The following is a 24954-nucleotide window of genomic DNA, read 5'->3' as shown; positions in this document are numbered from 1 at the left end:
TGCTCTCGCTTCGGTGCTGACCTCTGACCCGGTGGGCTTGACCCCTGACCTTAGCCCCCGGCCGCTGTCTGACGCAATTCGCAGCAACGCTTACGGTCAGGCCCCCGGCCCTGGCTGTCCACGCAACGCCAGCGTCTCCGGTCACGTCAAACGCCAAGCGCAGCTACAGCCCAGCATGGATTTCCCAGGCCTCATCTGCGACAGGCGAATCGATGTTTAAAGCGTTCATTTCTTTCCCCCCCTTTTAATTTGTGAAAATAAAATCTCTCTGTCTACAGGCGGCGCTTGGACGCGGCGGCGCGGGGTCCTTGCTGGCGGCGCTCTGACGACATCACCTGCAAGGGGCACGTGTGGCGGTGGAGGATTCGAGAAGCTCCGTGACTCCACTCACCCCCCCGCCACCTCCGAGACTCCTCTCCCCGACCCGCCACCCCCCGCACCCCGACCACCCCCCGCTCCCCGACCCGGCACCTCCCAAACTCTGTGCCTCCCCGGAACCCCTCGCACACGGACTCGGTGACCACCCGGACCCCCGTGGGCGCGGACCCTGACCCCGACCCCTCGCTGCAGCTCCGCCGTCGCCATGATCCACCTCGTGCGCTCCGCGTCCCGGCGCCTCGCCGCCTCCACGGTGAGTAATGCGGGGCCGCTCGCCGGGTGTAGGCCGCCAATCCCGGGCCCTCGACTGCCCGTGGCAGCCAGTGACCTTCAGCCCGTCCCCGCGGCGGGTGGATGGGGGTCGGTGGACGGGGGTTAGCCTGTTGTCCCGGGTGGATGCCTGCGTCGGGCCCTCCCTTGGGTTGTGGACGGTCCCGTGTGCCGTTGCCGGGCTGGCTGCGGCCCGGTGGGGTGCGGGCCCGCCTGCCCGCTCCGTCTACCAGGGCCGCTCTGTAGTCAGTCCGGGCCGGTCCGGGCGCTGCCTCTCTCCACCCCCAGCGGGAAGATGCCCGGGCTGGGGACAGTCACAGCCGGCGCCCTGACCTGTCTGTGAAACACCTCACACTGTATCTGACAAGAGTCTCGGGGCTATTTCCCCCTTCCCCTCTCTTCAATACATTGACACGATTCTCTCTATAACGTTATTTTCTATAAGGTTTCCAGGAACGTGGTTATCGAGTTACAGCAGAATTATGGATTTAAGAGTGAGTTAGATGGAGCTCTAGGGGCTAGTGGTATGAGGAGAAGGCAGGCACGGGTTACTGATTGTGGATGATCAGCCATGATCACAACGAATGGTGGTGCTGGCTCGAAGAGCCGAATGGCCTCCTCCTGCACCTATTTTCTATGTGTTCCAGCAGCTTTGGGACTTTGGTTGATCCGGGCTAACAAATTTTCTTGACTATTTGATCGATTAACACCTAAAGTTCACTTTGTTACGCAACAGTCGTATGGTAGGTTTGCTGAACTCAATTGGTTTAAAATGAGTCGTGAGATATGCAAGGTGGGCTCCAGCTACAGCCACAAATCTACCTCTTCTCGATGTCCAAACTGTGGCTTTGGCCACATGCCTGACCCCCAGTCTGGACTCTGGCCACAATTGCACTCTGGAACCTTGGCTCTCATTCTAGACAAATGAGTGAGAAAATGCCAAATTATTAAGATTTCTCAACAACTTGTTGGATTATTGAAGTTTCAATTCAAATTTTAAGTCAAAATTTCCATTTTGATCTTTGGGTACATGTGAACCCAAACAAATCTTACTCAACAATTTTATACTATTCTCAATGCACTCTGTTTTATTTCCTGTCGAGTTGTAAATGGGCAAGATCAGTCATTTGCTATGAATCCTCTGGGATTTCAAAAAGACCATTAAACACATTGAGAAGGACACACAGAGTAGTCTACTTAGCAACTCTTTGAAGTTCTCTCTTTTGTCTCTAAAGTTATATAAATTCAGCAAAGAATGGACCCCCAGAGTCTACCCATCAGCCCACTTGGAATGTACTTTTTTTGTCATTTGTTTTTTGTGAAAACGTGACAGAATTTGTAGATTAAATCACTGCTGATGTGAAGCTTCAGCTTCATTTTCCAACGGTTTTACCAATATTCTTTGCAAAATATTTGACATAAAAGTTGTAGGATATGCCCGGCAGGGAATTGCTGCTTCACTTGGAAGGACAATGGTGGGAAGGGAAGGAGTAAACCAACTGTGGTGGCAGTCTTCTCTAATTCTCTCTGACAGAGAGAGGGGAATAGTGAGTGTAATCTCAAGGTCAAAGACTTGGAGCAGAAATGGCCAGTTCTGATGTAGATGCAAATTAGCAGAAGGTGTAGAATTCAATATTGAGTTTGCAAGACTATAAGGCGCTCAAATGGGCAATGGGCTGTTGTTCTGCAACCTTACACGAGGTTTTATTGTAAAAGAGGCTACAGACAAGTCTGATTGGGTTGTGAATTAAAGTTGCAGGCAGCAGTGAGCTCAGAATTGCCCTTGTGGGCTGATTGCAGGAGCTCTGCAAAGTGGTTTGCCAATCTATGTTTTTTTACAATGTAGAAGATACCACTTTATGAAGAAGGTTCTCAACCCGAAACGTCACTCATTCCTTCTCTCCAGAGATACTGCCTGTCCCGCTGAGTTACTCCAGCTTTTTGTGCCTATCCACTTTCTGAATGCTGATTGCAATACCCTAGATTGGAAAAAGTGCTAGGGGATTGCAGCTTCACTTGGAATTACTTTTTGGGTGTTTGGATGGCTGGAGGGAAAGATGTAAAAGGATAAGTGATGGATTTCCTGTAAATGCATGGAAAAGTGCAGTGGCAGACCCACGCAAATCTGGGAATGTTTGTGATAGGCATGTTAAATTATAATTTCTGGGGATTTCATCTCTTTAAAACGTTGGAATGTCTCCAAAAGGTTGCTGTGAGACGTTGCAAGCAGTAGATAAGGATAAGTGATGGATTTCCTGTAAATGCATGGAAAAGTGCGGAAGTGGCGGCGCCTAACGGCTGCGGCTCGCTAGCAGTCTGTTCGTCTTTTTTCCTTTTTTTTTGTTGTGTGTCGGTGTTGGGATGGTTTTTGTATTTTTTTTTGGTTGTGTATGTGTGGGGGGGGGGGGGTGGGGGAAACTTTTCTCTTCCTCACGGTGCGGCTCTGCTGCGGGGCCTAACATCGCCCGGTGCGGCTCGGCCGCTGGACTTTACATCGCCCGGTGCGGCTCGGCCGCTGGACTTTACATCGCCCGGTGCGGCTTGGCCGCTGGACTTAACAGTGCCCGGTGCGGCTCGGCCGCGGGACTTTTCATCGCCCGGTGCGGCTTGGCCGCGGGACTTTACATCGCTGGTGCGGCTCGGCCGCTGGACTTAACAGTGCCCGGTGCAGCTCGGCTGCGGGGCCTAACATCGCCCGGTGCGGCTCGGCCGCGGGACTTTACATCGCCCGGTGCAGCTCGGCCGCGGGACTTTTCATCGCTGGTGCGGCTCGGCCGCGGGACTTAACATCGCCCGGTGCGGCTCGGCCGCGGGACTTTACATCGCTGGTGCGGCTCGGCCGCGGGACTTTTCATCGCTGGTGCGGCTCGGCCGCGGGACTTAACATCGCCCGGTGCGGCTCGGCCGCGGGACTTTACATCGCTGGTGCGGCTCGGCCGCGGGACTTTTCATCGCTGGTGCGGCTCGGCCGCGGGACTTAACATCGCCCGGTGCGGCTCGGCCGCGGGACTTAGCTGCGCAAGGCTTGGTAGCGGGGCCTTTCATCGCACGGCTCGGCCGCGAGACGTTTCAGCGCCCGGTGCGATTCGGCCACGGGAACTTCCATCCTCTTGCGGGGACTGCGGGTCGGTCGGGGACGAGCTGTCTGTCCGTGGGCGTGGGGAAGAGAGTGGAAGTTTTGTTGCCTCCATCACAGTGAGGGGGTGTTTGGAGTCACTGTGATGGATGTTTGTGTTGGGGTTATGTGTCTTGTGTTCTTTTTTTTATGACTGCTATGTAGTTTCGTTCGGTACTTCGGTACCGAATGACAAATAAAGCTCTGTTATGCAAAGGAAATGATGCTGGTTATAGTTGTGTACTAACTACCAGGGCTTGGTTAATGCAATGAACAAAATAAACGATGGGTAAATGCTAACAGTAAGATGTTTTCCAGGGTCATTGGAATGGTTTGAACCAGGATGTACTTCAAACATTGGCAAGACGTAATTATGCGTGAGTATTTTTATTAATCACACCAGTGCAATGGTCTTGTTACCCATCAGTCACCTTTTGAGCATTAATATATTTCTAGTTTATTGTCTAAATAATCTGGTAATTTGGAATTATTATGCATGTTTATATGTATATAGATTGCTTAAATGTGTAGGAAGGAACCGAAGATGGTGGTTTAAATCAAAGATAGACACAAAATGCTGGGGTAACTCAGCGGGACAGGCAGCATCTCTGGAGGGAAGGAATGGGTGACATAGTGTGAAGAAGGTTCTTGACCCGAAACGTCACCCATTCCTTCTCTCCAGAGATGCTGCCTGTCCTGCTATGTTACTACAGCATTTTGTGTCTATCTTGGATTGCTTAAATATTTATTAATAGATTTCAAATCCTTATTCAAAAGCTGTAATAACGATAGTGAAGTTGGTACGGGTCTTCCCTTTTTATGTTGGAGACATGGTGGGCAATCTTGTAGCTTGCATGTTGCCTCTTTCCATGTGATCTTTGAACTTTAAATGTCATTGCCTCAATGGCCTTGCATTATTATCACTTTAGAGTTTTACACCATGTATGAAACTTCAAAGTTCCAATTGTTTGGGTCTTTTTGCATTTCTTCCACTCATTCTCAGAATTCGTATATTCCAGATATAGAGTCCTAGTAATGATATAAAGCATTGAAACAGGGTCTTCCATGTCAGCCGAAGTTGGCATTTTGGGCTAGTCTATTTTCCTGCATTTGGTCCAAATCCTTTGCTCCAAAAATGCTCCTATGCTTCATTCTTTCCCTATAACACAAGCTCTCAAATCCAGGTGAAGCTTTTCTGCACCCGTTCCAACTTAATGGCATCCTTGTAGCTGAGCTGCCAGAGCTGCCATGGTACTCCCAGTACTCCCAAGTGTAATGTTACTCACGCTTGCACAGCTGTGTCGTAGTATCTCAACTTTGGTACTCACTACCCTTCCCAATGAAGGTTAGCATGCCAAATTCCGCTTTTACCATGCTGTCCACCTGAACTATATTCAGAGAACCATGCACCTGTACTCCTAGATCTTTGTTCCGCGACACTCCTTTATGTGCAATTACTGCCATGGTTTGACCCAACAGGTGCTGCACCTGACACTTGTCAGTGTTAACTTCAGTTTGCCATTCTTTGGCCCACCTTCCCAACTGATCTATATCCTGTTGTTAACGTAAGATATCCATCCACAATGTCCACTGTACCAGCAATTCTGGTGTCATCTGCAAATGTGTTGCAATGTTCACTACATTGTCATTCAAATCGTTAACGTAAATAGAGTCATCCAGTCATAGAATGATAGTGTGGAAACGGCTCTTCGGCCCAACTTGCCCACATCCGCCAACATGTTCCAGCTACACTAATCCCACCTGCCTGTGTTTGGGCCATATCCCTTCAAACCTGTTCTATCCATGTACCTGTCTTACCATTTCTTAAATGTTCAGATCGTCCATGCCTCAACTACCTCCTCTGGCAGCTAGTTCTATACCCCCACCACCCTTTGTGTGAAAAAGGTACCCCTCAGATTCCTATTGAATATTTTCCACTTTACCGTAAACCTATGTCCTCTTGTCCTCGATTCGCCTACTCTGGGCAAGAGACTCTGTGCATCTGCCCAATCTATTCCTCTTATGATTTTATACACCTCTAAAGTTCACCCCTCATTCTCGTCAGTCTACTCAACCTCTCCCTATAGCTCCCTAGACCTGGCAACATCCTCGTAAATTGTCCCTGTACCCTTTCCAGCTTGACAACATATTTCCTATAACATGGTGCCCAGAACTGAACCCTGAAACACTAGTCACAGGCCTCCAGTCCGAGAAGCAACCTTCCACCTTTCACCCTCAGCTTCTTTCCATGAAGCCAATTTTCTATCCATACAATAAATAACAAACAATAGTATTTAGCACTTATTGTCTGTCACTACCTTGAACTACAACTGTTTGAGTAGTTGTCTCCAAAGACACGTCAAGAGCCTACATAGCTATACATCTAGAGTTACATAGAAGCTGGACCGTGTGATGACACTGGAAACATCGTGAATCATTGGAATTATTGTTGCAAGCTGTCTCCTTTAATTACATTATCACTGATGCTGCCTTTTTATTTCTATTTCTTTTAAATTGAAGAGAAACATCACAATGTAGTTTTGTGGAACGTAAGATATGAACAGCAGTCTTCAGAACAGCAATCACTTAACACAATCGCAATGTATTAGTGTGTGTTACTAAATTGCTCTGCTCTTTAGGGGAATGAAGTGTACTATGTGATTAGTTATAAGTAAATATTAATATGGTGTATTCAAATTATAATCAGAAATTTCAGTTATTAAATATTTTCACATGGATATGGAAGTCTATAGCTGTGATTTGTATTTCTCAGGTCTGAAGCTATTAAAGGTGCTGTTGTTGGCATTGATCTGGGAACAACTAACTCCTGTGTTGCTGTGATGGAAGGCAAGCAAGCAAAAGTAGGTTGCTATGCCAGTTCAGAAAATTCAGAGTTACATTATAAGATAATGTTTTCAAAATGCAAACTTGAACATTTCTAGCCTCATCCATTATTTCATATAACTGGAATTGCAGTATCTTGCTTCTGCTGTAGAAGCGTAAGTGAAAATTGTTTGTTAATTGATAGAAGGGCTGTTGTATTTGGAAATGTTGGGGATTGTTTTTGTAGTGAGAGATGATACCAAAAATTAGAGTTGGGAAGAAAATGTTGTTTGTAGGAAACCAGGTGTGCGAACGAATATGTGATGGATTTCAGGACCAAGCCAAGTTTGTGGGGTTATAAGCCTTGATCATGCATTGAGAAAACGTGGTTCATGAATGGTGCAACCACCTAGTAACTGGTAGGGATGGTAGACTTTTACACAATAGACAATAGGTGCAGGAGTAGGCCCTTTGAGCCAACACTGTGATCGTGGCTGATCGTGCATAATCATAATCAGGTACCCCGTTCCTGCCTTCTCCCCAGATCCCTTGACTCTGCCATCATTAAGAGCACTATCTAACTCTCTTGAAAGCATCCCGAGAATTGCCCTCCTCTGCCTTCTGAGGCAGAGAATTCCACAGCTTCACAACTCTCTGAGTGAAAACGTTTTTCCTCGTCTCCGTTCTAAAAGGCCTACCCCTTATTCTTAAACTGTGGCCCCTGGTTCGTAACTCCCCCAACATTGGGAACATGTTTCCTGCCTCTAGCGTGTCCAATCCCTTAATAATCTTATGTTTCAATAAGATCCCCTCTCATCCTTCTAAATTCCAGAGTATGCAAGCTCAGTCGCTCCAGTCTTTCAACATACGACAGTCCCACCACTCCGGGAATTAACCTTGTGAACCAACGCTACGCTAATATTAATGGGTTAGCCTATTTAACATGGATTGCCAGTATTTCTCGTTAATCTATCAGAGGCATATGAGGAAACAAACAAATAATTTTTAAGTGGTATATTACCAACATCTTTGGGGATCCAATATACAAACAATGCACCTCAAACAATGCATCTGTGTGTGGCCAATGCTTGAACGGTTTTCTTAGTTATTGCTTTGTATTCAAGGTACTGGAAAATTCAGAAGGTGCCAGAACAACCCCCTCTGTAGTTGCATTTAAAGCAGATGGAGAACGTTTAGTCGGGATGCCAGCTAAAAGACAAGCAGTAACCAACCCAAAGAACACTTTATATGCAACAAAACGCTTAATTGGGCGGCGATTTGAGGATTCTGAAGTACAGAAGGATACGTAAGTTTGAATTCTATTTGTAATCAAAAATCATTCTTCTTTCAAGATTGCAGTTTTGGTTATTCACCAGTAAAAAAAAAACACTTTTATTTTAAATGTTCATAGCGAAAATGTGTCCTACAAAATAGTCCGTGCCTCTAATGGTGATGCCTGGGTGGAAGCTCACGGGAAGATGTACTCTCCAAGCCAAGTTGGGGCGTTTGTCTTAATGAAAATGAAGGAAACAGCAGGTTGGTGCAAGCATGGCAAAAGGTTCATTTTAGAATCTCAAGGAGAAGTAGATTATAAGGATTTATAACATCACCTTTTTTGTTTTTAGAAAACTACCTGGGACAACCTGTGAAGAATGCAGTTATCACAGTGCCTGCATATTTCAACGATTCACAAAGACAGGTAAAAACAATATGCAAGTTTAAGTTTTTTTTAACTGACAAAATTTGTTTATAAGTTTAATGTTGGCAAGTAAGCTACATGTCAGTATTGATTACTTGGGGATATTGAGGTTCTTTTCTTATTTACCTTATTTATTGTGGTATGCATAATCCTCAATCATATTTCAAATGATAACTGTTTGCAAACTGTGCCTTATGAAACAAGTGTTAATTAAAATGGGCCAAAACCTATTACTAAATATGTGAAGCAATCAAATTTATGGTGTTGGCATAACATCAGTGACTTGGCCATGTAAACTAGTTCTGGGGAGCCACCAATACTGCATATTTAAGATTCCATTACACTCTGGTACTTCCAGCTGAAATTATATTTGAAACAAAAACAAGTTTGTTTATATATTTTTGAAATATTTGATGTGTCCATCTAGGCCACAAAAGATGCTGGACAGATATCTGGATTGAATGTTCTGCGAGTCATTAATGAACCCACTGCGGCAGCTCTAGCATATGGATTAGACAAATCTGAAGATAAAGTGTATGTAAAGTCAAACTTTTAATTCACAAAGTTTCTGTTTTATTGCAAAGATTAACACTCTTGAATCTGAATTCCATTTGTGCATTCTTGTTACTTTGAAAGATTTCAGTGAATTTGTTGCAACAGTATAATAGCTGCCATGGTAAAAATAGTTTAACTTTGAATAGTAAAGCTCTTGAAATGTGTGACTTCGATTTGTGTTTCAAAAGAAAGTAAAGAAATGGTGGAATAGATTTTCCATGGTGCTTGTGACAGGAATTCTGCTATTGATTACAAAATGTTAAATTTCAATCAAATTTAATGAACAAATTGTAAACTTTGTAAAGGTGGGAGGTCATGTGTCACAGATCTGATTGACGAGGACAGAGCTGTAGATGTATGCACAGATTTCAGTAAGGCATTGGACAAGGTTCCGCATGGTGGGCTGCTCTGTAGGGTTAGATCGCATGGGGTCTAAGGGGAGAGAGCTGAATGGATAGCAAATTGGCTCCATGGAAAGAAGCAGAGGGTGATGGTGGAAGGTTGCTTCTCAGACTGGAGGCCTGTAACTGGTGGTGTGCCTCGGTTCGGTGCTGGGCCCGTTCCTGTTTGTCGTGTACATCAATGATTTGGATGAGAACATAGAGGGCAAGATTAGCAAGTTTGTTGATGATAAAAAGTGGGTGGTTTTGCAGATAGTGAAGATGGTTGTGAAAGATTGCAGCAGGATCTGGATCGATTTGACAGTTGGGCTGAGGAATGGTTGATGGCATTTAATATGGAGAAGTGTGAGGTGTTGCATTTTGGGATGTCTAACAAGGGCAGGACCTACACAGTGAATGGTAGGCCTCTGGGGAGTGTTGTGGAGCAGAGGAATCTAGGAGTGCAGGTGCATGGTTCCTTGAAGGTCGGGTTGCAGGTAGATAAGGTGGTCAAAAAGGCTTTTGGCACATTGGCCTTCATCAGTCAGAGTATTGAGTAGAAGTTGGAAGGTCATGTTGCAGTTGTATAAGACGTTGGTGAGACCGCATTTAGAATATTGTGTTCAATTCTGGGCACCATGTTATAGGAAAGATATTGTCAAGCTTGAAAGGGTTCGGTGAAGATTTACAAGGATGTTGCCAGGACTAGAGGGTGTGAGCTATAGGGAGAGGTTGAGTAGGCTAAGGGACTAGGGTAGCTGGGATATTGTTGGCCGGTGTGAGCAAGTTTGGCCAAAGGGTCTGTTTCCACATTCTATGACTCTATTTAGACCTCTCAATGTGACTGTGTACAAAGTGATAGATGTCGTGCTGATACATTGGTATAAAATCTAGTCTAGACATTTACTGTACACAAGGCTATTGGATTCAAAAAAGCTACATTTGTGCTCTACCAATTGTGACATGCATCTAAGAAATCGTATTTCAGTTTTAGGACCAAACCACACCAAGTTATGGTCTTAGAAACATTTAATGATTGAGCAGAATAAATCACCCATGGCAGAATAAATCAGCTAAGTTGGGACCCTTCAGGTCTGTTATGTTGAAGGGTTGCGTAGGGTCTCTATGAAAGAAAAATGCTGATTGTTGCTCCAACGGAGATTTTCACCATTTCTGGAGTTCAGTAAAAGATGTATGTATTTGAATTTATTGGCCAAGTATGTGCATATACAAGGAATGTGCTTTGGTGCATTTAAAAATAAGTTTCTAGTTGTGGGACAGAACAAAGCTCACAAATATCAATTGATTGCCAATTAATTAATAAAAAGTTAAGAGAATTTTAAAAATTTAAATGGTGATCAAAATATGGAACTTGCTACCATTATAGTTGAGATAAAGAACATTTGTAACATGGATAGGTTAGTTAAATACATGGAGAAAAAGAATAATACGTTGACAAGATGCTGTAAACAATAGTCGGAGGATACCATGGAGCTGTTGGGTTGACTGAAATATGAGCTACAAATTCTCTGGCTGATGGCCTAATAGATTTAAAGCTAGACTGTTTCAGACTGGAATCGAGAAGCAATAGTCGAAAGCTGGAGCAAGGTTATGATCAATTTTAAACCTAAGCTCAATAGGCCTGAGAAAGGTGAGGATATCAAGAGATATGAAGCAAAGAAGGATGACTGGACAGATCAGTAGGAGATTGAAATTATCCTTCTGAAGAATGGTGTTTGCGGTTTTTTGATAGGTATGTGACCAAACAGAATGGAGGGGCATGGATCACATGTAGATAGAAGAGAGAGGTTTAATTTCACAAGCACTGTGGGTCAAAAGGCCTGTTCCTATGCTGTACTATTCCATGTTCTATGTGCAATGAACTGCGTATAATGTGATTGTGTCTGTTATTTCATTAAACTGGATTAGTTTCTGTCTTGTATAGTATTGCTGTCTACGATCTGGGTGGTGGCACCTTTGATGTCTCCGTTCTGGAGATTCAGAAAGGAGTCTTTGAAGTAAAATCCACAAATGGGGATACGTTTTTGGGAGGCGAGGACTTTGACCAGTTATTGCTCAAGCACATCATCAAGGAATTCAAGAGGGAGGTTTGTATTGACAATGGCTCTATTGAAGTTGATGGGCTGGGAAGGATGCATTTTAAATTAGTTTGATTTAATTTAATTGTGTGACATTGCACTAAAAGGTAATGTTATTTCCATTATAATAATTCTCATGAAAGCCAGTGAATTAACTCTAGATCAATGAGGAGTACGAGCAGCATCAAACTTGTATCTCCAGTGGTCTGATGAAACTAGAACTTAACTTCATGCTTGCAAAACACTGGAAGCAAAGTGCTTCAGAGCTGATTGATCCCACAGTAAGCACAGTGAGGTTGCAGGTCTGATGATACAGATGTATGTAGAAAACATCCCCACTGGTTGCATCGTGGCCTGGTACAGCAATTCCAATACAGGAGCGCCATCCTGTTGCAGGTCCTGTTACCCGCCAAAAGTATTTGCATAAGATGCTGACTCAAGAAATCAGCGTCTATCATCAATGATCATTGCCATCCAGGCACACCTCACTGGCACAACAGTAAACTAGCTTGTCACTGCAACCATTGGGCAGGCGAAACAGAAACCTGAAGTCTTACATCACTAGGTTCAGGATCCGCTACATTCCTGCAAACTGTCCAACCTTCCAATTATATTTTTGTATTGTATTGATTTGTTTTGCATCGTTTTTAGAAAATGTAAGTGTAATTTATGCATAATTTGCCTTTGTTTGAGTGAATACATCTATGATGCTGCTGCAAACAAGATTTTTCATTGTACTTGTACCTCATCGTACTTGTGCATATGATAATAAAGTCAACTTGACTTGTATAAATGTCCAACATAATTTATGACTAGATGTGGCAGGAGTTTGAACTATTCCGTACAAAGGTACAATGGGAAGGTGGGCATTTCTTAGGTCTGTTTCAATTTCTTGGCAACTGATCTTGAGCCTTTCTACCTCCCCATAATTCTTTCCTACAAAACAGAGTTTAATTGCATGCCTTTTTTTTCAATGTGTTGATATCATTAGTTTTATCTATCTGTATGTTGATTTAATAGCTGATACATCTTGTCACCTACCGTTATATTAAGTCTTATTTAATTTTTAGTCTGGTGTAGACCTCGCCAAAGATAACATGGCACTGCAACGTGTAAGAGAAGCAGCAGAGAAAGCCAAGTGTGAGCTGTCTTCATCCCTTCAGGTCAGTATGTATTTCCCAAGAATATTTGCCTGGAAATTTTCACATGGGGTTTTGTAACTCCTGTTTCCCATACTAACCCTGCAATTAATGTGGATGGGATAGCTAAAGATGTATTGGCATTTATTCAAGGATTAGAATTCAGGGTCACTAATAAAAATTGCTTTGTTTTAGACTTTGATGAGACCATGTTCAGAACCATATTAGTAACTGCATTTAAGGGAGGATAAACTTCAGGTGTCGTGCAAATAGTTTCACGAAACCAATTTGTGTGGTGAAGGGTGTTGTATAATGATGAAGGTGTGTATGGAAGGGCATTATATTCCAGTTCAGAAGAATGAAATATTTAGACAAGAATGCCGAGGTTGCTTTTTCTTCGCAAAAGAGTCTAAAAATGGGGGTGTTTTGACAATAAATTACTCTGTCACATTGAGATGAGAAATGTGTTCACTAAATAGCAAAGCAGGTTCAACTTCTGTTTGCCCCATGAGTTCCATGTTCAGTTTGTAGACAAAATAATCTGATAATCTCAAACTGGTCTATAAAAGCCCAGTTTAGCAAATAATGCAGGTTTGGTGTTCATTGTTATAGTTTAATATTTTGTGAGATTGCAGGAAGTGGAAAATGCAGTATGGAGTGCATCTTGGTTTTGTTTTGAGATGGATTACAAGAAACATTAGCTGCTATTTCAGCATTCATCATCTGTGTCATCTGAGTAGTGATTGTGGGTGATTTCAATTTTCCGTATATAGACTGGGAATCACATTCTGTTAAAGGGCTGGATGGTTTGGAGTTTGTAAAATGTGTGCAGGATAGTTTTTTGCAGCAATACGTAGAGGTACCTACCAGAGAAGGGGCAGCGTTGGACCTCCTGTTAGGAAATGAGACGGGTCAGGTGACGGAGGTATGTGTTGAGCACTTTGGGTCTAGTGATCACAATGCCATTAGTTTCAATATAATTATGGAGAAGGTCAAATCTGGACCAAGGGTTGAGATTTTGGATTGGAGAAAGGCTAATTTTGAGGAGATGAGAAAGGATTTAAAAGGAATGAAATGGAACTTTTTGTTTTATGAAAAGGATATAATAGAGAAATGGAGGATATTTAAAGGTGAAATTTTGAGAGTACAGAGTCTTTATGTCCCTGTTCGGTGGAAAGGAAAGAATAATAAATTGAAAGAGCCGTGGTTTTCCAGGGAAATTGGACACTTGGTTCGGAAAAAGAGGGAGATATACAATAAATATAAGCGGCAGGGAGTAAATGAGGTTCTTGAGGAATATAAAGAATGTAAAAGGAATCTTAAGAAGGAAATTAGAAAAGCGAAAAAAAGATATGAGGCTGCTTTGGCAAGTAATGTAAAAGTAAACCCCAAGGGGTTCTACAGATATGTCAATAGCAAAAGGATAGCGAGGGATAAAATTGGTCCATTAGAGAGTCAGAGTGGACAGCTATGTGCTGAGCCGGAAGAAATGGGGGAGATATTAAACAATTTCTTTTCTTCGGTATTCACCGAGGAGAAGGATATTGAATTATGTGAGGTAAGCGAAACAAGTAGAGTAGTGATGGAAATTATGAGGATTAAAGAAGAGGAGGTACGGACACTTTTGAAAAATATAAAAGTGGATAAGTCTCCAGGTCCTGATAGGATATTCCCTAGGACATTGAGGGAAGTTAGTGCAGAAATAGCAGGGGCTATGACGGAAATATTTCAAACGTCATTAGAAACGGGGATGGTGCCGGAAGATTGGCGCATTGCGCATGTTGTGCCTTTGTTTAAAAAAGGTTCTAAAAGTAAACCTAGCAATTATAGACCTGTTAGTTTGACATCTGGTGGGAAAATTAATGGAAAAGATACTTGGGGATAATATATATAATTATTTGGATAAACAAGGCCTGATTAGAAACAGTCAACATGGATTTGTGCCTGGAAGGTCATGTTTGACTAATCTTCTTGAATTTTTTGAAGAGGTTACCAGGGAAATTGATAAGGGCAAGGCTGTGGATGTTGTCTATATGGACTTCAGTAAGGCATTTGACAAGGTTCCACATGGAAGGTTGATTCAGAAGGTTAAATCGTTGGGTATTAATAGTGAGGTTGCAAGATGGATTCAACAATGGCTGAATGGGAGATACCAAAGGGTAATGGTTGACAATTGTATGTCAGGTTGGAGGCCAGCGTCTAGTGGAGTATCACAAGGATCTGTGTTGGGTCCACTGTTGTTTGTCATTTACATTAATGATCTGGATGATGGTGTGGCAAATTGGATTAGTAAATATGCAGATGATACTAAGATAGGTGGTGTAGTTAATAATGAAGTAGAGTTTCAAAGTCTACAGAGACTTGGGCCTTTTGGAAGGGTGGGCTGAAAGATGGCAGATGGAGTTTAATGCTGATAAGTGTGAGGTGCTGCATTTTGGTAGGACAAATCAAAATAGGACGTACAGGGTAAATGGTAGGGAATTGAGGAATGCAGTGGAACAGAGGGATCTGGGAATAACTGTGCATTGTTCCCTGAAGGTGGAATCTCATGTGGATAGGGTGGTGAAGAAGGCGTTTGGTATGCTTGCCTTTATAAATCAGAGCATCGAGTATAGAAGTTGGGATGTAATGTTAAAATTGTATAGGGCATTGGTGAGGCCGAATCTGGAGTATGGTGTGCAGTTCTGGTCGCCAAATTATAGGAAGGATGTCGACAAAATGGAGAGGGTACAGAGGAGATTTACTAGAATGTTGCCTGGGTTTCAGCACTTAAGCTACAGAGAGAGGTTGAACAGGTTGTGTCTTTATTCTTTGGAGCGTAGAAGGTTGAGGGGGGACTTGATAGAGGTTTTTAAAATTTTGAGAGGGACGGACAGAGTTGACGTGGGTAGGTTTTTCCCTTTGAGAGTAGGGAAGATTCCAACAAGGGGACATAGCTTCAGAATTGAGGGACAAAAGTTTAGGGGTAACATGAGGGGTAACTTCTTTACTCAGAGGGTGGTGGCTGTATGGAATGGGCTTCCGGTGGAAGTGGTGGAGGCAGGCTCGATTTTATTATTTAAGAGTAAATTGGATAGGTATATGGATAAGAGGGGATTAGAGGGTTATGGTCTGAGTGCAGGTCGATGAGACTAGGTCAGGGAGAGTGGTCGGCGTGGACTGGTAGGGCCGAACGGGCCTGTTTCCGTGCTGTAGTTGTTATATATGGTTATATGGTGTTCATTTAGTCTCCACCAAATTATCATTGTCACCTCCAATAATTAAAGATGAGATGGTGAGTGTTCAATGTCTGCATGTTCCTGTTAGCGTGAAGGGTAAGTCAGGCAGGAGTAAGGAACTCTGACTAATGAGAGGAATTGAAGGTCTGGTTGGGGGGATTGTGGAGGAAGCTGGGATCAAGTGTATTCCCAGAGGAGTATTGGAGATTGAGAAGCCTACATAAGAAGGAAATCAAGAGGGCAAAAATGGGGCATGAGATATCTCTGGCAGGTAAGAATATTAAGGTAAATAGGGTAACTAGGAAATGAAAAGGGCATCTCAGAAACCAGATTGATCATCTAGCTGTGGAGCTGTAGGAGATGGTCGAGGTCCTCAATTAATATTTCATATCATTTTTACCTTGGAGATAGTAATGAAGAGGAGGAAACTTGGGAGAGTTAACGGCAATATCTTGAGAATAATCCATATCTACAGTTGATGAGCTGAATGTTCCCAAATGTTTGAGGGAAGATAAATCTCTGGGATCTGATGAGGTATATCCAAGGGAATGATGGGAAGCTAGAGAGGAAATTGTGGAAGGAAGCCCTGGCTAGGATATAAGAATCTTCCTTAGCCATAGGTGGGTTGCTGGAGGACCGAAGGGTGGTTAATCATGCTCCTTTATTTAAGATGGGATGCAAAATAAAACATGGGAACTATAGACCAGTAAGAATAACATTTGTGTTGGGGTGCATTACGGGGGAGATTCTGAGGGATAAGGTGTACGTGAATTTGGACAGGCTGTCCATTCAGCGTGATTTAGTGTGTGGGGAATTGTCTCATGGATCTGATGAAGTTTTTTGAAAAGCCAGGCATGTGAATTTTTCGCATTTTAAAAATCAATTTTCTGCGCTTTTTGCATGATTTCTGCGTTTTTCACTTTGCCAAATAAACGGAGAAATTGGATCGAAAAGAAAGAAAAAAAAAACGATGTATCGACTTGTAATGAACACTAGGGTTCCGCTAGGGGTTCTGCGAGAAATCCCCCTGCCCTGGAAGTCTCCCTGAAAATGTGGTACCTAGGCTGGGCAAAGCAGCCAATCTCGACCTCATCGGGACTTCCACGGCCGATCGGTGGGTTGAATTTGCAACCTGTGGCCAGGGCTCTGGAACTCCAGCCCAGCTGGAGCCAGCACATCTATCCCCATAGCCGACTTCCTTGGCCGGCTGGATAAACCAGCAAAGCTCTGGAACCAAGAGTGCCCGAAAATCAGTGGTGGAACTGTAATGAGTAAATATTAAATTTATTTGCAAGATATAATTTCTAAATTAATTAAGACGGTTAAAATATAAAACACAGCAGGAAAGCCAGTTACCACCTTTTTGGGCTGATTATCAATTAATGTGCGAATTTACTTTAAAATGTAGAGTGACATATTCATATTATTTTGTAATGTCTGTTTTTACTTTGAAATGCACTAAAAGAGGCTTGAATCTCGTAATTTTGTGTGTATATTTTTTTAAAAAAACAATTTTTTGACCCCTGTTGTACGAATTGACCCCTGTTGACCCCCGAACAAGCGCTCGGCTCTTTTCCTCTTTAAAAAAAATCTCACTCACATGCCTGAAATGCGTAACCAAGAAGGTTGATGAGGGCAGGGTTGTTGGATTATTCTGTACTCTACCCTTGTTATTGTGGACCTCTTTGTAACGGATTTTGGTTATAGCGGACGAGGCATCCCCACGGTAATCGGACACCACTGTCTCAGTAAGAACACAAGCTGCTAGTCGCACTGCGGGAATTAATTGAATTTGACAAGCAATTGCTCCGATCAACAATTGTGCAATGATACTCAAATAAATAATGTGATAAAAACCTTTCAGCATTGTTAGCTTGCAGTAACAAAATACATTTTAGCCGTTAAAAAGAACCAGGGGGTATGGGGAGAAGGCAGGAATGGGGTACTGATTGAGAATGATCAGCCATGATCACATTGAATGGCGGTGCTGGCTCGAAGGGCCAAATGGCCTATCCTGCACCTATTGTCTATTCGTATTTGAAAACCACTTGTTTCACAGAGTATACAGACTTCAGCAAGGAGGTAGTTTATTTTTCAGAGTGGAGGCCTTTGTTTATGTGAGAGGGAAAAGGAACCCGAGGGTACAACTTTTTCACACAGGCTGGTGGAACTAGCTTAAGTAGAGCATTTTGGTTGGCACAGCCGAGTTGGGCTGAAGGGCCTATTTCTGTGCTCAGATTAATATGTGCAGAGTTCTAATTAGCTTTTTGTTCAAATAATTACTTGAACCTGGACATTTGTACTCAGGGAAAAAAACAAAGATTTTACTGTGATTTCCAGCCATTGTATTACCCTACTGATTTTAGAAGTGATTAGCAGAATCTTAGAGTGTATATTACAGGTCCACCACTGACTTTCCAGTAACTGATTATCTCGCACCTCTTTTCATCTGAACAAAACCATAAGAGTGCACTTGAAATCCTCCACCTGCCCACGCCTCCAAAAATAAGACGGCCGATCTCGACCTCATCGGGACTTCCGCGCTGGGTCGATTTTGCTCCCTGTGGCCGGGACTCTGGAACTCCAACCCAGATCGGTTCCCATAGCCAACTCCTGAGACTGACTCTGCAGTATCTCGGTGTCTAAGAGGACCATTCCGGTATCGTTAGACTCCTCTTGGAGGCCATGACCTCTGTTGGTCAGGCAAAACAGATAATCCAGAAATGCGCTGGAATCAAAGGTGCTGGAAAATCTGTGGAGGACCTGTATTTGTTCTTCCAGCAATTTACTAACAAAAGTCTCGTCTACATTTTAACAGACTGACATTAATCTTCCTTATTTGACAATGGATGCATCTGGACCAAAACATCTCAATATTAAAATTACTCGTGCTCAATTTGAGAACATTGTTGGTGATCTAATTAAGAGGACTATTAAGCCCTGCCAGAAAGCCATGCAAGATGCTGAGGTCAACAAAAGTGATATTGGTGAGATCATTCTTGTGGGTGGAATGAGCAGAATGCCAAAGGTGAGTGACATTAAGATATTAAAGCCAGTTTGTGTATCATTGAGGGAGAAAGGATTTGGGTATTGTGGTTTGTAATTGTACTGTGCCATGATGTTTCACAAAAACACATCATTCTGACCAAAGATTATGGGGAGCATCTTAGATAACTGAGCACAGTGTTTACATTCCTATCACCTTTGTGGCCATAATGTACCAATACTCTGGACGATAAAATCTAGTATTTGTTTGGTGATCACTGCTGATTTGAGTTTAGGTAGAGAGAAGAAACATGATATTTTTCAGTTTGCGGGGAAAAAGTTAGCCGGGATTTCTGTTACTGGAAAATATGCATTGGATAGGACTCTGCTGTCGGGTTCTCCTTGCTCGAATTTACTTGATAACACTACTTATCTAGTCCTTCATGTAAGTGATGGCTATTAGGGTGGGCTAACCTTGGGCTGCTGACATTGGAACCTTGAGTCAATGTCTTTTAGGTAAGTTTGGAACTAATTTAAGATGAATACAAACTGAACGTAATATATTAAGCTCTGTTTTGAAGTATTTGTTATGTTGGGTTAGTTGTAGCTGCCAAATAATGTGTGTTTGTGATTATAGCTTATCTTTGTTTGTTTCTCCAGGTTCAGTCAACAGTTCAGGAGCTCTTTGGTCGTTCCCCCAGTAAGTCTGTGAATCCGGATGAAGCTGTTGCTATCGGTGCTGCCATCCAGGGGGGGGTGCTTGCTGGGGACGTCACAGACGTGCTGCTGCTTGATGTTACTCCTTTATCACTGGGTATTGAGACCTTGGGAGGCGTTTTCACCAAACTCATCAACAGGAACACTACAATTCCAACAAAGAAAGGCCAGGTGTGCAAATTAATAGTTTTAACAGAAACAACTTATATTTAGTAAATGGAATCTTAAATATTATGGTCTGAAATTACGTAGAGTTGGGATGTTCCTTGCATTATTCTGATCTAAAATTATGGGGAGAATCTATGTTTTCACTCTTAACTGTTCCTATCCACTTAGTGACCAGATAACCTAGAGCCCATCCCGTGCGTTGCCTTCATTTTATCTCATCAGCTAATTCCCTCCCCGAACTTCCCTGGACCTTAACAAGTCTCCCTAGTCTCTTCCTCATTTCTCACAAAGGAGTCTTCAACGTAAAACATAGCTCTGTTTTTCTTCCCAGATACAGTCTAGGTTGCTGAGTAGTTCAAGTGGTTTTGTTTTGTTTTTAGATTTCCAGCATCCTGTGTCCTTGTATAATATTTTAGTAGCTGCTTGCATTATGTAGATAACCTTCTCTGAGATTTGATGTGTTCATCTCTGCCATAGAATCCTTATCACATTAAGTCCAACATAAATCAATTTTATTTAGAAATAAATTTTATTTATAACTTTACTGGTATCACCAAGAAGTAAATGTGTTATTGGTAAATGGGTTTGGGTCAATGAGAAATTCATTGACTCAGATAGTGGAGAGAAAATTGCCAATTTTAGATCTGTTTCAGTCTGTAATTTGCTGAGTGTTGCAGAACAAAACTACACAGTTTGGTGGTGAATTATCAAGCAAGTAAAAATGAATTCCTGCACTTTATAATCCTATTTAAAAGGGAAAATGGAGTGTAATATATTTTACTTATTTAATTATTTGGGTGCTTACTCTATTCCACATAGTCCATAGTTCTGCTGATATAGTGATCTCATGACAAATAAAAGTTTCTCTTTAAATCGAGCTTTTGCTTTAAGATACAGACATCCCAGACTAAATGCATCTTGTGTTGACTGTTCATATGCGGTAGGTCTTTTCGACGGCTGCTGATGGACAGACACAGGTTGAGATCAAAGTGTTCCAGGGAGAGCGAGAGATGGCAGCTGACAACAAGATTCTGGGGCAGTTCACATTGGTGAGTATGTAAGACATTTCTCAACACTCTTGAGAACCTAGTAATGAAGTTGTGCAGTTTAAAATTATTTTTGAACCAAAATGGTGGTGGTATGTATGCATTATTTTGAAAATAGCCACAGGGCATATTTGCATGAAAGAGTTTGGTTGGACCTAATACCAAAACTACAGCCAATATTCCAAACATTGAACTATATTTCTGTAACAAGAGTTCTTAAGGGATTGTCTTAGAACTGCTTCCTCTTGTAAAATATGGGTTGTCTCACAACATCCATCCCTAATTATCCTGAATGATGGAACTGCTTCAGTTGTAAGGCCATTCTGTTATTGCAGTCAGGAGTCGCTTGCTTATCCCAAGTGGATATGCATTTCTATGTTAGGATGGTGTCTGACTATGAATGCTGACCTTGTTCTTCAAGGCAGTGGAGGTTGTACATTGGGAAATGTATGTAAGAAACCCATGCAAATATGATGCTGTTCGCATTCAAGATGTTAATACACTGATTGAAGTACTTGTATCCGAATGCCATCTCAGTATTCTTCTACATTTCACGTGAAATAAATATTTTGGGGCAACCCCACATTTTGTTTATTTACGCTTTTATTTTGCTAGGTTGGCATGCCCCCAGCGCCCCGGGGAGTTCCTCAAATTGAAGTAACATTCGATATTGATGCCAATGGCATTGTCCATGTTTCTGCAAGGGACAAAGGCACAGGCCGTGAACAGCAAAGTAAGTAACAGTGGCGTCTACAGAGATATCATTACCACTGACTTTGAAATGAAATATTTTATTTTATTTTTTTCAAAATGTTTTCACTGTTAGAATGGGTTTCAAAATGAACATAGTTCTTTTTCAAGTGAAGGATCTGTTAAGTAAACGATGCAGAAAAATAGAGATCCTGTGGGCATTGGGGTTATTATGTAGGCTATTTGTGATACTTGATTTTGGAATTTATTTGAACTGCTCGTTAAATCATTACAATTTTCTAAGATTATCAGACAATGTTTTATTTAATTGAAATTTTGGAAATTATTTTCCATTCCAGTTATCATCCAGTCTTCAGGTGGACTGAGCAAGGATGATATTGAGAACATGATCAAGAATGCAGAGAAATACGCTGAAGCCGACAGGAGGAGAAAGGTAGGCAGCTTTATAGTTTGGCTCCTCGAAAAGAAGAGGATTTTGATCAGAAAGGTTGAAGTGAAGGTTGGTAGTTCCAAATTAAGATGTTAGAGCTGGGGAGAGAATGTCAGTAAGAGACCAGGCATGGAATCCATTTAATTAAAAAGCAGGAAAGCAGGCAACATGCCACCATCTGGTAAGATAAAAGGAAATTTTAGCAAAATGACAACTTTGTGTAAAAACTGTCGAATAGTGATCGTTGAGGTACTGCTTTACCCTTTTCTCAAAACTGAGGTAATTGTGATTTTTAAGAAGGTGTTTGCCCTAGAAAAAAACGAAATAGTAAAATAAATGTACAGGGAATTAAAGGGTCACTCCAGCATGGATTGGAATTTGGCAGAGACAAAAATAGTAGTGATTTCTTAAGCATAGATGGTAGGACGTAGTATTCTACAAGAGATAATTTCCAGAATTGCAGATGAGACAGACGAACAAGCACCAAATGCAGGCCTCTGGAGCGCATTCTGTCATTTAATAACATCATGGTCAATATTTCTGTGACTGCAACTCCCCTGCTATCCTGTCACCTCTTTGCTTGTCTTGCCTTACAACTTTGGTTCAACAATGTAACTTAGGTGCAAAGGGTGGATTTTTGTTCCAAAACATGGAAATATAATCAACCTCGGCCTTCAGGTGGGAAGTGGAAGTTATTTGAGCAAGAAGAGTTTGCAGGCAAAGAGCTGGGGAAATAGGACGGGTCTACTCTGAATGATTGTGTGACGGATTTAAGGCTCATTTCATTCATAAATCCTCTTTCTGTTTAAGTGTGATCTCTGTCAGTGTAATTGAGCTTTTCTCCAGATTCTGGTGTTCTGTTTTAAACATTTTGAAGGCCATTATGTAATTGATCACAATATACATTCAAAGTTAGATTAAATTTGATAACTAACAATGAATGTAATAAGTACAACATGTCTCTGCCCTGTAGTTCCTTATATTTAAAGTCTAACCTGTTAATGAATTTGTAGTTGGAGTAGTTGTGGATAGGCTTTAATTTTGTTGGTTTTCTCCACAGGAAACTGTTGAAGCAGTAAACACAGCTGAAGGAATTATTCATGACACAGAGTCTAAAATGGAAGAGTTCAAGGATCAGCTTCCAAAAGAGGAGGTATAACGTTAGCATTATAGACTGCCGTTAAATGGGTTAAATCTCAGCGATCGTCAAAAATGGTTTAGTTGAAAACTTAGTGAAAATTGTCTTTCTTTTTATATAAACTAGTGTGATAAATTAAGAGAAGAAATTACCAAAGTGAAGGATCTTTTGGCGCGTAAGGATTCAGAAACAGGCGAAGCCATCAAAGCAGCAGCATCCAATCTACAGCAGGCTTCATTAAAACTCTTTGAGATTGCATACAAGAAGGTAAAGCTTGATTTTAAGTTCACTATGTATTTGAGAGTCTAGGAAAGGGATGGTTAATGTTTTATATCCAGTCTTGTAATTTGAAATCTATTTACTGAAGGTCTGTAAAGCTTTGTTCTAGTTTGTTCTTGAACATAATTGAACAAAATTTGGAAACATGCACTCTTAACTGCTTAATCGTTAATTTGCAGATGGCAAATGAGAGGGAGAACTCGGGCAGCACAGATAATACAGAAGGTGGAGACAAGAAAGAAGAGAAACAATAAAAGGCTTAGTAATTGCTATAATGAACTGGCAAAAAGGACATAAGCTTGGGAACAGCAGAGACAGCCAACATCTTTTTCCTGAGCGAATTTGCACGATATTCATTTTTGTACTGTATTTTCTGCAGTATCCTATATACATAGTTTTTGCTTTAATGTGAAAAGTATCAGCATTGTCTGCATTTTAACAAATGCCAGGCTTGTCATTCCTGCAACTTAATTTACCTTGTGTTAAAAATGCATCTCTAAGGGCCAGAGTAGTAGAAGAAATAAACTTTTTGGTTTTCAGTCAGATTGTAACTTCCTGTATGTGATAAGTTCCTTTTATTAGGGATGGGGCAGTGAAATGCAGTACTCCATTGATCTCTGCTGGTGTTTTATTTTGAGAGCAGACTGTCTTATTCATGGAAGAGCATTTTGTGTCCTGTCCCAGTTGTAAAATAGGAAGTGGCACTTGTTTGAATATAAACCTGACAAATAATAATGTTTTAGGACTTCTGCACAAGAGATAAAAAATAACTTGCAAATGAATGCTTGGATTGAAAACGATAAGATGGACTCCAATATCTCGAAGAAGAAAGATTTATATTTAACATATTTATGGGGGTCCTCAACAGCTAAAATGAAATTGTATGTCTTTCAACTAGATGGTGACTGGCTTTCAAATAACTTTCTGGTTTATCATGTAATTTGTTCATTACCAGCAGCATCTCCTGCTCCGCAAACAGCTGCTTCAAGTGACACAAAAACGACAAGGCATAATCCTTTGTTTATTAATGATCTGTTTAACTGAAAAGGCTGCGTTGCCAAAGTCTATTTCTGGCTCATGAGAAGACGTTTGATCAAGTTGTATCAGACACAGTTGCTACACTGAAACGATGATAAAGATGCAGGTACTTTCAATAGTTGTTCATGATCTAATCAGTTACATGCACAATAAATTGATTCTTTTTTTTAGGTTTGATTTCATTCGTCTGCTCTCGAATCTTGAAGAGTGAGTGGGAGGGAGTGGCAGAGAGTAAGGGGCTCTTATGGCACTCCTGCTGCCAGTTCTTCATTGTATGAAGTTGTGACTAAATTTAACCGGAAATATTTAGTAATCCCAGCCTTGTGATCTCTTTTTAATAAATGTTAAAGATGAAATGACAGGGCTTCTGTAACCTGTTTGTTCCGCAAAAAGTGTTTGGTTGAAATTAAGGTGAATAACTAAGTTTGTTAATATTTCTAGAAAGCTACATTTGGAACATTAAGTCATGTGTGTGTGATTAGCTATAGGATGTAAAATTATTTTGTAGTGCACAGATTAACAATAGTTTAAACTGAATTGAAATGGATTCAAATTAAATACTGAACATCTTAAGATCCCTGTCGTGAACCTATGAGAAGCTAGCCAGTTAACTTACTGGGCATCTCGGAGACCTTTAAGCTGTGACCTACAACTGCGAAATAACTCGTGTGATCTACCTGGAATTGTAAGTACCAAAACACTTTAGTTGTAAATGCCCGAGGACACTCTCCACAAGCTTTTAACTAAATTCAAGATCTTTCTGGTG

General features: G+C 41.7%; 1 protein-coding gene and 1 non-coding gene across 2 annotated transcripts; both read left to right on the top strand.

The window, feature by feature from the left end:
• The first annotated feature begins 327 nt into the window (after positions 1-327).
• On the top strand, positions 328-24547 carry hspa9 (heat shock protein 9). The gene is made up of 17 exons (XM_078411830.1): positions 328-631; positions 4082-4140; positions 6537-6624; positions 7711-7892; positions 7998-8122; positions 8212-8285; positions 8713-8819; positions 11166-11328; positions 12390-12482; positions 18495-18704; positions 19322-19549; positions 20491-20595; positions 21208-21325; positions 21642-21736; positions 22794-22886; positions 22998-23138; positions 23330-24547. Exons 1-17 carry the CDS (start codon positions 584-586, stop codon positions 23402-23404), a joined length of 2004 nt encoding a protein of 667 aa, XP_078267956.1. The 5' UTR covers positions 328-583; the 3' UTR covers positions 23405-24547.
• On the top strand, positions 18787-18859 carry LOC144600268 (small nucleolar RNA SNORD63). Its single transcript, XR_013548113.1, has one exon. It is a non-coding gene; the product is annotated as a small nucleolar RNA SNORD63 (small nucleolar RNA).
• Positions 24548-24954: the final 407 nt, after the last annotated feature.

This window comes from Rhinoraja longicauda, chromosome 14, assembly GCF_053455715.1.
Source record: "Rhinoraja longicauda isolate Sanriku21f chromosome 14, sRhiLon1.1, whole genome shotgun sequence".
Taxonomy (NCBI): domain Eukaryota; kingdom Metazoa; phylum Chordata; class Chondrichthyes; order Rajiformes; family Arhynchobatidae; genus Rhinoraja; species Rhinoraja longicauda.
This window is presented reverse-complemented; position numbering and strand designations above follow the sequence as displayed.

Coding starts and splice junctions, on each gene's coding strand:
- hspa9 (XM_078411830.1), top strand. CDS start 584: ATGATCCACCTCGTGCGCTCCGCGTCCCGGCGCCTCGCCGCCTCCACG. Junction 8,820..11,165: donor GACAAATCTGAAGATAAAGT/GTATGTAAAGTC, acceptor TGTCTTGTATAG/TATTGCTGTCTACGATCTGG. Junction 23,139..23,329: donor TTGAGATTGCATACAAGAAG/GTAAAGCTTGAT, acceptor GTTAATTTGCAG/ATGGCAAATGAGAGGGAGAA.